Here is an 18,313-nt window from a genome sequence, read left to right as displayed (position 1 = left end):
ATAGGTCACTCTAGTTAGGAACATGGATGGTTGGGACGCAGTGAATGCCCGATTTTTCAGATTTTCCAGGGACATGTAAATCGTCCGAAAAAAGATTCATGACTTCTTATTCCACTCAAGTAATCGAATCGCCACAGCTCTGTCTGAAATAGCTTCGATGCCTCCTAGAGTACACTTATCAGGCATTTCGGTGCACGCCCAGGCTGTCGTAAATACATTGAGAACCTGCCGACGTCCATTTATAAATATCCGTCATGTGATGAGCGCCGCCGATACTAGCAAAGTGCGGAATAATTTGAGGATTTATCGCATGAAGCCTGTGGAAACGATGATGCAAAACATATAGGATGTGGCAGAACAGAGAAATAAATATACGGACCTCTGCGATGCATGTGCGCACTTAGAAGTTGTGCCACTGTGTGAAAATCTCCGCTGACGCATAGCACTTGTTGCCACACGAGACCGATCGTTCCTAGTTGTGTGCAGTGCATTGCCTACTCAGCCGACACGTTCTTACTGGGGCGCTTTCGTACGCACATGTTTGTCATACAAAATGTGTTCTTGATGCCCACTCTGTTCCTGATCGCACACGGGCGCGGCGATAACGAGCTGCTTTTGTTCATGAAGGTGTGTGTGGCGCACTCAGCCGATTCGCACAGAAAGCCAGCGTGGACGGCAGTGTGCGTGTGTGATTAAAAGCGTGCAGTACAAAAACAACTGTACCTCATACAGTAACAAGAAGTTAGCTGTAGGTGCTTATCATAAAGCAATTAAGTCTTACTGGCATGTTTTACGCACCTCCGCCATCACGCCTCCGAGCATTTCTGGTGCTTATCTGTTAGACATCACCTCACTCCGTGGTGATACTGGCGCCCTTCGAATTTTTTTTTTATCTGCTTCACCCCATAGCGCTTGGGCAATGTGGCAAAAGCCAATTGTCAGACATTTTTGTGACGCCTAATGACACTTGAAAGCACTCGTTTTAGCCTAGGAGGTCATAGACCTAGCAAAGGTAGGGACTTTAAAGTAATGCTGTTTCATACTCGGAATGTCGGCTGAAAGCTCCAAAAAATCGGATGCTGAAGAGTTTCAGCGTCGAAAACTTCAGATGTTTTTATCCATAGATGTCGATAGGTCTTGTGATGCTGTCATGAAATCGTCTGAATTTTCAAGCATGTCTGAAAGATCTGGCTTCTGAAAAATTGGCAGTCAACTGATCTTCAGTCACGTTTTAATAAAGTGCTATGGTTTTAAATTTTATCATTGGCTTTGTCTATTAAATACGGTCAGTGTATCTGTCAGTGATACACTTTTCTTTCTTACTTTATTAGGCTTGAACAAGGTGCAGCTTATTGTAATTTTACCATTCATGTGTCATGAACACAATATTAAAAAAAACGGCAGGAAGGGGTGCATGAGATGAAAAAATCCGTAATCAGGGGTAGGGGGGGGGGGGGGGGGTGTTGGGTTGACGTTTCGACAAGCAGACTTGTCTTTCTCAAGGCTAGAACAGAACACTTTTGTTCAAAGGAAGACAAGGCCACTTATTGGAACGTCGGCTCGACACAACCCCTGTATACAGATTTCTTCTTGAGCCCAATAGGTGTCTTAAAATTGACTCTAGCAATATCTGCTCCAAAAACCAGTTTTGCTGCTCCAAAAGCTACTCCAAAGCAGCCTAAGCCAGTAGATAAAAAGATTGAAGCTAGGTTACACAAGCCTTGAGACAGGGAAACTAGGCGATTCTGAAGACTGATATGATTGCTTCAATGGTCAGACACAACTTAGGAGGTCTAGAGAGGCTTCGCTTGGCAGCGGGAGAAAGAGTGCCGCTTATGCACTTAGTGGTTTTCTGCAAAGGTGGGTTCACCGGCCGCCCGGCTCATTACAGATGGCGCTTGTTGATGCAGGCTTGCATGCATCTGCCCTTGAGGAAGAAATGTCGTGGAACATTCTACCAGATTGTAGGTTTTTTTCAGGCCTTAGCTAGGTGATTCAGGTTGCTTATAGCTTGCTTCTATAGATTGTTGTTAGGCTTTAGCTAGGTGATGTGAAGTTGTTCCTGTGCAGAGAGGTTCTAGTTAAACCATGGACTGTCACAGACGTGACACGGGTACATTATTGTTTCACGAGTTTTTCATCCCTTCAAAGTCTCCACGCAGCTGCTGTTTATTTTGTTTATTTTTGCCGCAATAAGTACAAAACTTCAAAAATGGTTTAGAAGTGAGAAAGAAGCTACCTATATGTAGCCTGACTGGCCCCAGCAGTGAACACTTTAGCAGAAGCAAATTAAAGCATGTATACTAAGGCTGTTTGAATTGCAAACAAAGGTAATAAAATGTGCATATATAGCAGAAACTTTTGGAGAAATAAACAAAACATGCACACAAAAGGGAACAACAGTTTTTGAAAATTACAAGTCAGATAGTGGCTACATCATAACCAGAAAGTGCCTTTCCTTCTCGTGTGTATCTATGCAAATAAATAAATAAATAAAATCTTCAGCTTGCCGATGTCAGCCATTTGTTGGGCTAACCGCTGCATGCGTATTGGTAATGACCTTATTTCTGTGGGGCATACACGTTTAAAATGATATTTTTTATGATATTTTTTTGAAAGTGCACACAATATTCTGTGGCACGTGGTAATCATTTGGTGAACTAGTGTTCTTTTTGTTTTGGCTGTGGTGAGTAGCTGGGCTTTCTGTAGCTCGTGCTCATCTTTTTTTTTATTTACAAGATACTGCAGGCATGGAGCCCAAGCAGGAATGGTACAGGCAGTAAGGCAATCAAGCCAAGCATCACACAGCATACAATAATCCAATCATCACACACATACAACAATAATGCAACCAAGCTTATCATAACAGCAATGAATTAAGTGGGATTGCGAGAATCGCATTTGCGAGAATCGCAAAGGGAAAGCAACATGGCACTGAAAGTAAGCAATCTACAAAAAGGATCAGTGGATAATAAAACTGCAAAACATTTTTACATCCTCAGGAAAACATGTGCGTCAATAGAATCTGTCGACAGCAGGGCGGCAAACGGTAAATTGTTGCACTCACAGATTGTGCGTGGGAAAAACGAAAATTTGAAGAGATTAGTTTTGGAGAAATACGGAGTTAAGGCAAGGGAGTGTGAATGACGACCGCGCCGTGTTTCCAGGCGACTAATGTAGGGGCTGTCGTCAAATAAGAGCTTCCGGTTAACTAATTGGTAAAGTAATTTTAGCCTAAATGATTTACGTCGTGATTCTAATGTTGGGATACCATGTCTTTCCATCAGGGCAGAAACGGAGTCTATTAAACCGTACATACCATAAATAAAGCGGACGGCCCTTCTTTGAATTCCTTCGAGGCAGTCGATATTGGTTTTAGTGTGAGGATCCCAAATAACGCAGGCATATTCATGGTCTAATTTTTTAGAAGTATATGCAAGTTTCGGTCTAATTTTAGAAGTATATGCTAAGTATTTAACCTCAGAGGGAGCGGTTTTGAGTTTGTGTCGTAATAAACAAAGTTTACGGAAAGCGGCAGCGCATATGTTAGTAATGTGAGAGTTCCAACTTAAGGTACTGGTTAATGTTCCTTGGTGAACAAGGAATGATTTGCTAAACAGTATGGCCGTTGAAAACAAACTAAGCATGCATGGCAATATATCTCCACTTTAGTGAGACGAGGCTACTGCCAGGAATCATAGGGAGCTTTACGAACAATAACGCACACTTTCCTACCTCCTCATGACTATATTACACTCTAGCCTAGAAAATTTTGACAAAAAAAGGAATGAGGAGAACACATGTGGCTTCCTCTGATTTCTCAATCAGATGTTTCACATAAAGCGCTGTGTTTGAGTGCTGCAAGTCTGTCATGTGTGCTCTGCGCAACAGGTGGCTCACAGTCCAAGGAGGTGCTACTGCAGCAGCGGCGGCTGCTTAATCGACGTTTGGGCCTCGAGATGGCTGAACGCATTGGCTTGGACACCTCCAATCTCTTCTCTGCCGAGGATCTCAGCCTGAACTGTAGCAGTGGTAAGGCAGAGCTGCAGACGATGCCACGTGGGACTGCGCCCCAATCACATGCCAAGCTGGAGTGCAACACTACATCAGTAAGTTGCTTGTCCAGACCTGCCAAGTCTTCCGAATTTCCCTACAATGTATGGATACGGTGCACTTAGCACGCTTGGGCGATGACATTTCCTGGGAGGCATGGAAAAACATACAGTGAAATCTCGATACAACGAATTTGAAGGGACCGCGGAAAATAGTTCGTTATTTTGAAATATCGTTATAGTGAAAACATCGAAAATTCGCATTAAAAATCGTAAATGCAACAAAAGGAGTCGCCTACCTTTGCTGTGTACACATCCGCAAACGCTTGATTTTATGACGAGCGTGAAAAGAAACAAAACGCGAAGTATTCCGGAATGAGCGCACGTTTATTTGAAAAAGTCGGTGATCTTGGCCTGGCGGGTGCCGCTCAACTGCCGCAGGACGAACGCTTCGAAGTTGTCCACATTCTTATGCTCCGCTTCGGTGGCATTGCTGCACCTGCCAAGGTAAGTGCGCACCTTTCGCACGCATTCCATGATGTCGGCGTTGGAAAGCGATTCTTCTGGTTGGCTAACGGGCGCGGTCTCAGCGTCGTCTTCGCCATTGGCATCCTCGTCGCTGTTATCACCACGAACAGCACTGACGATGTCATCGGTCGTCAGTTCGGCTGACGTGCATGCTTCGTCGTCGCACTGCACATAGTCCTCGAACGTCACCGAGGCATCCATCGCGAGTCTTTCGACGACTTCTTGCCACATGCCACTCGCGTCGCTTTCTTCGCTGCCTTGTTCAGATTCAGATGGCATTACTACCAAGCCTGCCTTCCTCCAGCAGTTCTGGATGGTGGTTGATGTAACGCTCCACCAGGCCCCGGTAACCATTTCTGTGGCCTGTCGCACATTGATGGAGGTAGGCAGCTTCATCCGAAGATTTATCAGCAATCGCTGAACCAGGCGTGTCCGGTAATGGGCCTTGACACTTTTTATGATGCCTTGGTCCAGTGGCTGGAGCAAGGACATACAGTTCGGAGGCAAGAATTCCAGCTGTACATTTGTCAGCCTGACATTAACAAGATGCGCCGAGCAGTTGTTGGCGATAATCAGGATTTTCCTACCTGCGCTCCTCATCTCATCGTCCACCTTTAGTAGCCACTCAGAGAATAATTCTCGTGTCATCCACGCGTGTGAATTAGCCCGATAATCGCACGGCAATGAAACAACGTTCCTCATGCAGCGAGGCTTCTTGTATTTGCCGATCACCAAGGGCTTCAGCTTCTTGGTGCCTGTGGAATTGCAGCATAACAATACCGTAATCCGGACTTTGGACTGCTTGCCGCCTTTGCAGCTGTTCCCTTTAAAATGCATGGTTTTATCAGGAAGCGTTTGATAGAAGAACGCCATTTCGTCCGCATTGAATATATCATCTTCGGAGTATGAAGCGACGATTTCGCGGAACTTCTCGTCCCTCCATGCAGCAGCGCTTGCTGCGTCTGCCGCCTTCTCTTCACCAGACACCACTTGCCAGGTGATTCCATTCCTTTCACGGAAACGATGAAGCCACCCCGTGCTTGCTTCGAAGCCTGTGATGTCCAAAGCATCAGCGAATTGCCGGGCTTTTTCCTGCAGCATGGGTCCCGACACCGGCACATTTTGAGAACGTGCGTCCTTGAACCAAGTCAGTACTGCAGCATCCACTTCTTGGAAATTCCCAAGTCGGAGCCGTTTTCTTGACGGTGCAAGTTGGGACCCTCGGTGCAGCTCGAGGATCTTTTGTCGGTCCTTCAGGATGGTTGCGACAGTTGATGGTGCAACCCCCATCTCGTTCGCAACGTGGATTTGTTTTTTACCGGCGTCCACTTGAGAAAGAATATCCACTTTTTCTTTCAAAGAAAACTGCCTCCGTTTCTTTTTCGCGCTGCTTCCGGAGCTCATCGCGAACGCAGAAACGAATCACTCTAACCTTTAAAACGAGAAAGCCGTACGACAATCGTGCGACGTTGCCGGTCGACGTAACAAAACAAAGGCGGCGAGGTTAGGCTCAACCAGGCTCAACGAGCATGCAAAAAAAAAAAAAAACATCGAAAACAAGGTACTGGCGATGGCGATAGGGCTAGCCAGGCTAGTGCGCGTTTAGCATAAGGCAACGCATAGAGAAATAGCAGGAGCTCTGATGATGATGATAGTGCCACATATGGCGCTGGGCATTTAGACCGCCGCACGTAATTTTTACGCTAGAAATTCGTTATTTTGAAGTGCTCTTAAGGTACCAGGGTGATAAAATTTGATACGTTATTCTGAAACATTCGTTATATAGTGAAATATTTTACATTGAACCAATGGACATTTGGAAGGGGATTTCCAAAATATTCGTTAATCTGAAAAAATCGTTAATCTGAGGTTCGTTATAACGGGATTTCACTGTAGTTTCAGGAAATCTTTCAGCAGTTTTTAAAACAAAATTTTGAGTGAGCTTGGTCATGTTGAAATGTATGCCCTAAAGGCTGACTGGCAACAGTATTGTAGCGTTCTCGTAAAATCGTGTTCCAATACTTGGCAGGCTTTCTTTCCATTGATGGCACTGAATAAGGTTAGTTGATTCTTGATCGCAAAATAACAGCGAAGAAACAACAAACAAGCACAGAGACCAGTGAGCACTGGTTCCAGCTGGTTTATTTCTGAAGAGACCCTGACACATCACAAGAAATGAACAATCACAACATGCGCACGAACACCTTTTCTTGATGAAGAAGAGCTATTGAGGCAGTGCTAACACACTGATCACCAAGCTTATCAATCAAGTCTGCTTCTGCATTGTCACGTGTGATCTGTTCCCAGTTTTCAGAGACCACACATGAATTGACATACAATGCAATGCACTGTCAGTGAGAACAGTGATGAGCTAGGTTGCCTTGCTTTTATTTTTCTACATTATACTTGAACTCGGATAACTTAGAATTGAGTTGCCGGCCCGTTTAAGCTATGTAAAGTTTTCCACACGATAATGGTATACGATATACAACATTTATGAGGTACGGAACAAACTTGATCTTATGTTAAAAAAAGAGAGAGAAGAAACTTTAGTAAAGTGTCGCTGCTGAGGTTAAAGGTGGCGAGGGGCCGGGGGATGGGCCATGGTGATTGTGAATGTAGGGTTCGTGTTGTATTTTATGGCATTAGAAGCTGTGGGGCCAGCTCATATGAAAGGTCGAGCTCGGCGTGAGGTGCATTGCATGCCTTGCATTGTGGTGGTGGACAGCAGGGTAAATGCAGCTGTACAGTGACGGACAGGGGAAATTGCGTGTCTGTAATACATGCCAGGTAGTGGATTGCTGCTTACTAAGGAACTTGTGTGTGTGTTGGGGGGAAGGGTGTTTAAGTCAGGTCTTACGGTAATACATTATGACTTCTCCAAAGGTAACCATTCTGTCCTTCGCAAAGTCCATTGTCTCTTGCTCAGCTGCATCGGGTCGTGAGGGGTGCTGCTCTGTTGTATGAGGCACCCGGTGGACGAGAGCTCCGGCGGTTTCATGAGTGTGTTCGTTCCCCGCGAGCCCCGAGTGGCTCGGAGCCCAGGTGATCTCAATGCAGTGGTGACCTAAAAGAGGTGTACTTGATTACAGGCAGCAACGTTTCTGTGATTAGGAGAAGTGGTCCTGCATATCTTAATAATACGACAGTAGACTCTTAGTCAAGAGAAATATAATAAACAAAACTGCTGCTTAAATAAACTGGTTGTCTTTGGATGCCTGGTGTTGTCTGACTCCAAAGACAACAAATAGGCACCCAAAGACAACCAAATAAACTGACTTAGATCCGCTGTGAAGACCCTACCTCTATCGGTAATGAGGATCTCTGGGGCATCATGATGCAGGACAATGTTCTCCCCAAAGAACTTTGCTGCATTGGTGGCAATGCCTTTGGGCAGCGCCTTTACTTGGCATAGCGGGCGAGGTAGTCAGAAATGTGACGATGCATTTGTTTCCGGAATTTGACGTCGAGAAGGGTCCCAGTAGGTTCATGCCGATTTGCTGGAATGGCGGGCGAGGGGGCTCGATGGGCTGCAGAAGTCCAGCTGGACAAGTTACTAGTGTCTTCTGGCGCAGCAGTCTCGGCAGGTTTTTACGTAGTGGCTGACGTCGGCAGTGAGGCGGGGCCAGTGGTACTTTTTTTGTATCGTCGCTAGCGTATAGAAAAATCCAAGGTGGCCAGCCATAAGGTCGTCATGCAAGGCATCCAGAACTTCTGTATGTAATGCCAAAGGGACTACGGTGACGTAGTCGGCGCGATGTGGCGAGAAGTTTTCGTTACGAGGATGCCGTTACGCAAGAAATCGCTGGAATACTTTTGGAACAAAGGCAGCCTTGCCCTCAAGGCATTCCACAAGGCTCCTAATTTCAGGGTCAGCTCGCTGGTGTTCTGCAGTCATTGACGCTTAAGGTTCCCATTAAACGGTTGCCGTCCTCGTTGTCCTGTGGCATTGTGTCAATAGGGGCGTGGGACAGGCAGTCAGCATCAAAGTGCCTTCGTTCCTACTTGTAAACCACCGTATTGTCGAAATCCTGAAGTTGCAGACTCCACCTTGCAATACGACCTGAAGGGCCCTGTTAGATAAGAAACACAAGGTGTGATGGTTGCTTACAACTTTGAAAGGCAGGGGTGTAGCAATTTTTTTTCGCCATGGCATAGAGAGTGAAAAATGGTCATTTTAAGGGGGTGCATCCCCTGAAAGCAAGGTGGTGCTCCCCCCCCTCTCGAAAAAAAATTTCTGGCTACGCGCCTGTTTGAGAGGCCTGCCGTAGAAGTAGGGGCATAACTTGGAGGTAGCCCAGATGATGGCAAGGCCAGGGGAATAACAGCTGCGCCAATTGCGTCAATTTTATATGAATTCCGATTGTTGCACCGAGGTGCGCCAATACCGTGAAATTCGCTGAAATTGCACCACGCTGCACAAAATGCCCAGCCAGGCTCAAAATTTTTTTAGGTGCGCTAATTTCGGTGAAAAATGCGGGCCACGTCGGCCACTTGCAGTTTGCGCCATCCGTCGGAGCGTGCAGACCCCAACTTTTTAAGTGCCTAGAATTTACTTAAAATAAAAGCAGACAAAGTGACATCGCTGCGAGCCCATCGGTCCATTGACCGTACCAGGTGCCTATTGGCAGGACGACGGAACTTCAAAAATGCATTGCTGTATCCACCAGCGCTTTGCAGGAAATGTAAATTTAGCCTGAAAACAGCTATGGCTTGCTAGGAACCAAAGCTGGAAGCGTACGCTGCGTTTTTCTCACGCAAACAAGCTCGACGTGCTGTGAACGCCGGAGTTGCCAGCAACCATATTGATTGCCTTAGCAGTGGCCCATGAAGCAGTTTTTTTTTGTCCTGAAGTTGCGTTGATCCGGCTACGGTCCTGGCAATAAATATTCGGAAACGTTGCTGGGCAAAGTGGCACCTAAGTTCACAGTGAAATGAAAAAAAAAAGGGGAGGGGGAGGGGGGGGTATAGCCGTTAGAAAATTGCTTCACTTTGGTTCTAACGCTGCTTGAGCCACACCACCCTCACTGCAGTACACTGGTGCACTGCGGAAAAGTGTATTGAGATATAGAAGGGGTTGTTAGCGCTAGTGGGAATTTGCACATTTCGCTCTGTTACTCATGCCTTCATACGCTGCACAATTCTGAGTACCAGTATGATGACTGACATCTAAATAAGGTAACGGCGACCATTTGAAGCAGAGTATGACATTTTTGCTGCCCTGAAACAACAAACTAATTTGTTTGCCAGTTTTTTTTTCCCACCCATACTGCTCGGTTTTACGAATCTCCCAAATTTCTAGGTCGCAAGCTTGGCAGCTTGATATTTCAATTCGCGAAGTCTGTCAAATGATTTGACAGGTGCAGCAAATGCTAATATTGATTTTATCATTGTTTGCTCTGTGAGGTAGTTCAAAATACTGTTTTCATTGAAATAGCAGTGCTCGTGTTCACATTGCACGATTTAGGTGATGTTGAATGGTTTATATATATATATATATATATATATATATATATATATATATATATATATATATATATATATATATATATATATATATATATATTTCTTCAAATGTAAGCCTTCTTATTTTTACTGCTCCAAGTTTGGTATTTCATGATAAAAAAATGTATGATTTCTTCCACATAAACTGCTTCAAATTTGGATTTTAGTGCTGCAAAAGTAACATTTTGCTGCTCCAAAAAAAATAGTTTCAAATTGTATTTTGGCTGTTTCACCCCTGCAAGGCACTTCTTTTTTGTTGTGGAATAGTTGACTTTCGCCTTAGCGACTGGCTCGCATAACTGATGACTCTTTCAAGTCCGTCAATCTTCTGCACCAGGATGGCTCCGAGGCATACGCTGCTTGCATCGGTGTGGATTTGCATGTTGGCAGAGTCCTTCAATACTTTTACTGGTCATGAAGCTTTGGTGAAAGTTGGTTATAGAGACAGGAGCAAATGCTAGGGGCGTCAGAGTGGCCGTGGTGCTGCAATTGTACTGTACGCGCTTAAGCTGTGAAACGTTATTAAACGTAGCCGTGTAGGTTGAATACATCTTCAGAGTGATGTTAGCTTCAAGGAAATTCGGGAAAGTTCTAATACAGTGAAATTTAGCGTCGAATCAGGCCTTGAAGCTAGAAATTTGACGGCATGCTGATTCCTCTGTAAGACATGCTTCCGCTATAAAAACATGCTTATCTTGTTTTCCTGAAGCATCTAGTGAACATTCGTGTAATATCTAGAGTCCTTCAACGATTGGTAGTTCTTAACGCATCGCGGAAATGCAGCGGTTGCAACTTTTGACAGCGCATGTCCAATCTTCCAAGCCATATATACATTCGGTGTTTCTATATACGAAGATATACAGCTTAAAATTGCCTCATGCTTATTAAACCAACGGCCAATTTGAGTGAATCAATGTTTTTAATTGAGCGAGTGATGAGGATCAAGCAATACTTTATATGACGTTTGCCTCGTTTTCGTATTTTGTTTTGCGTTAATTTATCTAGTGCGTTCAGTCGCCATGCAATGTTCGGTCGATCATACAATGTTTAGTGCATTCGGTCGCCATGCAAGTTCGGTCGGCCATGCAACGTAGTGCGTTCGGTTCTTTACTCTGCTGTGTAGCTTACTCATGCTGTGTTTTCCCTGTCCTTCTTTATTGTGTTTACTGCAAAGGCGGAAGCCTTATATGCCTCCTCAAATGTGCAAATTGACCGACTACGTCCCGCTTCGGAGGCGTCAACATGTGACACAAAAAGTTATCTTCTCGAGCTCATGACGCATTGATATAGAGAATTAACTTTTCACGCTTTTGCAGGTTACGCAAGTTTAGTACAGCATTGTGGTGCAACCTCTCTTGTGTCGTCACTCTAGCAAACTTTTATTGGTAGCGTTGAAGCCTCTGTTGCATGCAACATATGTGTGCTATGATTTTTTGAAGCTGTGAGGAGCTGCATTTAGCTCCGCCATTTCGGCATAGCACCTCTACATTTTTGGTCATCTCAGTGCCTGTATAAAGGAAAACTGCGAGCATTTCACTCATCGGGTTTCTGTATTACCTACTGGCAGGAAATGAGGAAGAGGCAGCTAGTATGCTCACTTTCATTAAATACGTCATTATTCATTGCAACTATGTCAGAAGGGCTCATCCACGATGTTAATGCAGTCACAGTATCCAGCTCAGCTGATGGTTCTCGTCAACGCTTGCTATGTGAGCGAGCTCTGCATCTTTTAGCACTATGCAAATACATTGTCAGGCCATGGAAAATTCTTGGCACAGTGTTGGCAAGGTTTCAGAATGTCGCAGTGGCTTCACAACAACGATTAGCCACTGGTCAATGCGAACGATGTCACTCTTATCGAAGTGCTTTTCCCACACACGCACATTAGGGAAAACACATGTGAAATCGCCAGTTTCTTGTCGTAGCACTGTGCACTTCAACTTTTCCCACCGATCACTGTAGGCAGCGAGAACTCGGAAACTTTTTCGTCAATTCTTTTGTAACCGCATTGACTACCACATACCCAGCAGATATACGGTATCTTTCCCGATCTTCAGGCACAGCACACTACGCCACAATAATAATCATATGGTTAAAAACTACGGCATGGCACGCCACGATATTATGCATCGACCCCATAGCGGCACCAGCAGCTAGCTTCCCTCCGATCTGCCTGATGCCCCCGCAATGATGCAGCGCCGCCTTATGGCCTCAGCTCGCAGCGCACAAAGCTCTTCCATAGAGTTACAGCGAAGCTTCACAACCAGTAAAAGTATTGAAGGACTCTAGTGTCTGCATATTAGTCGAAGTGCGCAAGTGTCAGTGAACTTCTGGAAGTGGCATTTGATTTCTTTAAATGCTTCCTCCTGCAGCGTATTTCATCTGAACTCGACGTCGGTGTTTGCAAGGTTAGCAAGTGGCTTGGCGATGCAGGCAAAGTTTTTGATGAAACACTTGTAATAGGCACACAGGCTGAGAAATTGACGCACGGCCTTCTTTTCGGTGGTTTATTTATTTTTTTATTTATCAATACTGCAACCCTCAAAGAGGGTTTTAGCAGAGTGGGTATACATGTCCTAATTTTATAAATTGGCAACACTATAAAAATAAAACGGAAAGTATGTACAGACTTTCAGAAAATGAAAAAGACACAAAAAATGACAATTTGCTATAAACGGGCACTAGGGTATCTAATAAAACTTATAAACACTGTATTCAAGATTACCACCAGCGCAGAATAAACACTGCAGTGATTAAAATAAACAGTTCTACTACATGTAAAAGAGTATACACAGCTATTGCTGAAACTGCTTAGTATAAAAGATACAAAGATGACTGTGAAACATCGTTATTAAGATTATTCCATCCAGTAATTGTCCTAGGGAAAAACGAATATTTGAATGTGTTATTACGGTTGGTGAATGGACTCACTGTGAACATGTGTGTTTGCCTTGTGGCATATCCAGTCGAAAAATTAAGCATGTGCGCAAGTCTACCTTAAAGCGACCTTTAACTACCTGAAACAAAAATTTCAATCTCAATACAGTGTTTCTCTGTGTTGGAGTTTGGAGGTGGGCTTTTGCAAATAAACAAGTTATTGAAGTACAGTCGAAACTGTTCTAAATAAATCTAATACCTCTCTTATAATAAATTTTTTCCGTTTCTTTGATATCGGTTTTAGTGTGAGCGTACCAAATTATTGATACTTAATCTAGTGTAGGTTAAACAATAGCCTTGAGTGGAATAAGGTGAACGGCGGGAGTGAGAAGCTTGCGAGTCTTTTGCGGGTATGGGCGTTTTCTGGACTTGCTTATCGTGTGGCCCATGAACAAGAGTTTCTCATATGAAAAGCGGCACTTTTCTGAATTCAGAGCGAGTCCAGGGGTCTTGATTTGCTTGGAGTACAGCTTCAAGGCACCAGAGATGCTCGTCCAAGCACATGAGGCAAGCCTTCCACTTCAATCCAGTTGGCAGAGTGTCCATAACACACTGGAATGTCGCAGGCACTGAGCTAAGACTAAAGGGCATGTCCCTGAACTTAGAGAGGCCGTCTGATGTTATGAAGACAGTCTTTTTTCGGTCTCTCTCGTCTAATTCTATTTTCCAGCAACCTGTCTTGAGGCCCATTGATGAAAAGTATTTCGTATTGTGTAGTCTATTCGGGGAGAGGACATACGTCCTTCTTGGTGATCTTGTTCGGGAGGCGATAGTCAATGCAGAAGCGTAGTGTTTCATTCTATTTCTTCACTTACACCACAGGAGTTGCACACGAGCTCTAGGATGGCTGAATAATGTCATCATGTAGTATTTCGTCAACTTTTTCCCTTGGAGCCTTGCACTCTGATGTCAAAACTTTGTACAGGCTTTGACAAAGTGGTTTCTCACTTTCCTTTGTTATGATGTGATGTTTGGCAGCTGGGGTCTGCCGAATTTCTTATGACGACGAAAAACAGTTGTTGAATCGCAGAAGCAGGGCTTTAAACTTGTCCTGCTTGCAGTTCGGAAGGGCCGAGTTTACGCTGAAACTTGGTTGAAGAGCTTGGTTTTTACAGTGAAAGCTGGTATGAGATCACAACTCGGGTCTCGCGCAGCGCCTTGGCCGTAAGCACTGTTGCCCAAATTATGAAAAAAAAAAAAAGTTGTTATTAAGGACACAGCGATGGCTCGAAGCTGCATGCCAGCCTAGTATTCTACCACTGAGGCACGCCGGTGCATGGGACTTGTTCGCAAACTTGCCTAAGGCAGGCTTTATGTCAGGAAATGAGTCGTGTTAATATGAGTAATCAAGCATTCTAGAACAGCAAAAGGACAACCACGCGTCACACAATGCGAATAGCACAACGAGTGGGTCGTCCAATGCTTCAACCCATTACAAAAGCTTGTTCTTGATCACCTATTAACTGTGGTGCCTACCCACTTCAGGCATAATTCCTCATTGCCCCGCCACGGTGGTCTAGTGGCTAAGGTACTCTGCTGCTGACCCGCAGGTCGCGGGAACAAATCCCGGCTGTGGCGGCTGCATTTCCGATGGAGGCGGAAATGTTGTAGGCCCGTGTACTCAGATTTGGGTGCACGTTAAAGAACCCCAGGTGGTCAAAATTTCCGGAGCCCTCCACTACGGCGTCTGTCATAATCAAATAGTGGTTTTGGGACGTTAAACCCCACAAATCAATCAATCAAATCAATCAATAATTTCTCATCTTCGTCAGCTACTGCATGAACAATTGGCACGAAATTCCTTGCAAGTGTTTAGCGGGTACTACGCTTCTTAGAAGAATGATGAAGGATAACACAGTGAGTGCCGGCCTACTACCCAGAAATTATTATTAATAATACCGTAATGGGTACCCAGCAAGTGTGCTTGTAGGAGTTACCCAATGAATGTTCAGAAAAGCTTCTGAAAGGCCACCCTTCTAGCTTTCGCTGTGACTGTGCTGCGCCTTCTGTGCAGGCCTGGCTTTTTGGAGTCTGATTTGTAGATTCACTGAGTGTGAAAATATTGGTGGCTCCCAAAATTTTCTCTATGCAAGCGACTGTCGTGCATTTGTGGACTTGCTTGTACTCATTGCTTAAATTCGTGAGCATCACTGTTGCTTTTCTTCTACAAAGCTTGGTGATTCCTCTTGCAACGCAAGTATCGCGGTGGACCAACAGGTGCTCTTTGCCTTCAATGATGACCTCGAAGTCTTCTGGTTTTGTAGTGCCGACAGAAATTTCGATGCTTGCGCGAGGCAGAATGGTGACTTGTTTTTCCAGCACATTCAAGGCTTGGCTTCGTGGTTGCCTACTCAGCAGTAGTGCTTTTTCTGTGGATAGTGTTATTGACTTTGTTCTCTGGACTATGATGGCACTATAGCACTCTGAAACGCGGTTCCGAAAACACAGCGCGGTTTATTAATGCATCTCCGCCATTGTTCCAACTACTTCTTCTTTCTCCTCAGCAGACTACCCACTACTAGCTTATGTCCCAAGTGTGTCGTGCCAGAAGAAGAAGAAAAGTATGCCACAGATAGGCCCCCTTGCAGACAAGTGGCCGTGGGCACTTGAAGAAAAAAAAAATGATCAAATGGAGCTTGTCAGAATGGGTGCCGGCTTGATCCTTTCAATGCTGTGTCTTCAAGCCCATTACGCAGGATTGTAAAATGATGTTCAGAACGCTTGATGACGGACGAATGATTTGCAACTGTAACATATGCTCAAACTCGTTGTGAGCAATTCGAAGTTTATCAGGGCCAAGTCGGCGAGGGCGGCAGGGAACCGGTGGTCCTGTGGTAATGATGCAGTGGGTCACAGTGTTCTTTGGGGTCTTATTCATGGGAGACTGCGTTGTAATCTCCGGAAACTCGTTGAGCAGAGCTGTATATGGTGACGTGGGCGGTTTAACGAAAGTGGGGTTTAGGGCCGTTGCGCGGGACAGAAAACCATTGACCGATAAGCCGGTATAGCTATCCACCAGGCGACAGCGGTTCATATCCACGAGCAAATGAAAATGCCTTAAGAAATCGGCGCCTAAGATTGCGTAGCGTACGTCTGCTATCCAAAATAACCATTGCAGTTTCCTCTTAAGATCGAGATCGGGGGTCAGAGGCTTCTGTCCGTAAGTTGCGATGACCGAAGAATTGATCACTTGTAAAGGAGTTGACTTCTCGCGAAGACGCCAGTCAGTTTTGGACGCTGGAATTATGCTGACTTCTGCTCCAGTGTCCACCAGCAAGCGCAGACCTGTGGTTCTGTCGGTGATGTGGAAGAGGCGGCTTGATGCTTGGCCTTGATCGCCCGCCGCTGTTATTGACGATCGGCCGGAGTGTTTCCCATGCGCCATGAGCAAAATGGCACACATCTGCGAGCCGTGGCACGAAAACGCCAGTGATAATATTATGCATGTGTTCTGCGGTGAAAAGCAGTGCTCGGGCTGGTGGAGGGACTGTTGCGGAGCAGCCGACGTGAGAGATGGTCGATGTGGACGAGGCTGGTCATTTAAGTTGCGAATGCTTAGCAATATCAGACGCAAGTTGGCGACTTCAGCTGTGAGATCTGTTACCGTTACTCGAAGGGAGTCTGCTTCGGAAATCGGAGAGGTGTGGGCAGCGTTTTTGACTGCCGGAGCAACGTTCATCATGTCATCGGCCGTTTCTGCCAGCTCCGACAGCGGCTTATCCTGAGCTGGGACAAGAACCATTCGCATGGTAGGTGGAAGACACTGTAGAAACAACTCACGTAGTATGGATGTTTCCGAGCCGTCCGGCTGGTCCCCAAGCAGGTGCTGCAGGTGACATGGAAACTGTGTGGGACGGCGGTCCCCGAGCTCTTCGTTGCACAGAAGTTGCTGAATGCGCTGATGCTTAGGCAGAACGAGTCAGTGAAGAAGAGCCTGTTTGACTGTCGTATATGGAGTGTCACCAGGCGTGCCCATGAGGATGTCGGGTATTTCGGCCATTGCCTGTGGCGGCAACGCTTCAACGAGGAGCTCATGCTTGCGAACTTCTGACGTGATGCGATGAATGCAGAACTTGTTCTCGACTTGAATGAACCATAAGGAGGGATCGGCAAGCCACAGCTGTGGTAGCGTCATGGTAGTAGTACCTCCAACAACACCCGAAGAGGGTACATGGCCGGGTGCAGTGGCAGCGGTACCAGGGCTGAGGCTGTCGAGATGCTCACGCTGCTCCATGAAAGGTCGCGTTCGTAGTCCGGGTCACCAATAAATATAGCACTCTGAAACGCGGTTCCGAAAACACAGCACGGTTTATTAATGCATCTCCGCCATTGTTCCAACTACTTCTTCTTTCCCCTCAGCAGACTACCCGCTACTATCTTATGTTCCAAGTGTGTCGTGCCAGAAGAAGAAGAAAAGTATGCCACAGCACCATGGAGGCTGACGAGGTTCATGCCCAGGATGAAATCTCCCGAGCAATTCTGCAGCATGACAAAGCTTGCGGGATCAATCTGGCTGTTAATGGTGACCCTGCCTGTGCAGATTTCTGCTGGTGTAACTAGGTCACCTCCAGCTGTTCGAATTTTGGGGCCTTCCCAAGCAGTCTTAATCTGGCTGTTAATGGTGACCCTGCCTGTGCAGATTTCTGCTGGTGTAACTAGGTCACCTCAAACTGTACGGATTTTGGGCCCTTCCCAAGCAGTCTTAACTTTCTTCAACTTTTTGGCAAATGTCCCACTGATGAGGAAATAGTCGGCTCTGGTGTGGACGAGAGTTGTGACGCCGTGGCCGTCGATGAGAACGTTGAGGTCGCTAGTTCATTGCCATGCGTTGCAATCAGGTTGTGGCATCGGATGATGGCCACGACAGTTTGTACAGCTGCTTCGACGTTACGTGATGAGGCCTTCTTCTGGCCACGGAAGTTTGACATCGGGACTACGTTGACGTTGCGGCGGGCTCTTGAAGTTACATCGTGGCGGCGTCGTTAGCAGCGGAGGTTTTTCGGTAATTCGTTGTACAGCAACTGCACTTCGATTGGTTGCTGCTTTTAGTTTTCCGAGCACGGACTAGGCGACCGGCTTGAGTTGGGCTAGGGTATGGCCATTGGTGAGGCAACATGTAGCGGCGTGGTGATACTGAAGGGGAAAATTCTCCGGGTGTCCATTGCGCTGCTGCGAGGTAGTCTGCCCTGTCGCGCGGTCTTTAACCCGACTACATACGCGGTGTGTCGATGGCGAAACCACGCAGTCCCATCTGGCGGTACTGGCAGTGGTGGTAGGTGTGGCCGGCCTCC

At 45.9% G+C, this 18,313-nt stretch overlaps 2 protein-coding genes across 8 annotated transcripts in view; both read left to right on the top strand.

Annotated features, from left to right (window-relative positions):
* Hel89B (histone acetyltransferase 1) overlaps positions 1-18,313 on the top strand; it is a 913,881-nt gene that overhangs the window by 95,391 nt on the left and 800,177 nt on the right. For all 7 annotated transcript variants that reach the window (XR_012888773.1, XR_012888774.1, XM_037419311.2 and 4 more), the window contains exon 5: positions 3,892-4,109. Coding sequence is in view for 5 of the 7 variants with exons in the window: in XM_037419311.2 (XP_037275208.2) it covers positions 3,892-4,109 (218 nt within the window). In the remaining 2 variants the exon portion in view is untranslated. The remainder of the gene's footprint in view (positions 1-3,891; positions 4,110-18,313) is intronic.
* Positions 1-18,313, top strand: part of LOC142784951 (uncharacterized) — a 166,749-nt gene that overhangs the window by 84,008 nt on the left and 64,428 nt on the right. The gene's annotated exons all lie outside the window — the stretch shown is intronic.

Source organism: Rhipicephalus microplus, unplaced genomic scaffold (genome assembly GCF_043290135.1).
Source record: "Rhipicephalus microplus isolate Deutch F79 unplaced genomic scaffold, USDA_Rmic scaffold_16, whole genome shotgun sequence".
NCBI lineage: Eukaryota > Metazoa > Arthropoda > Arachnida > Ixodida > Ixodidae > Rhipicephalus > Rhipicephalus microplus.
Note: the sequence above shows the minus strand (reverse complement) of the source record. Positions and strands in the feature narration are given on the sequence as shown.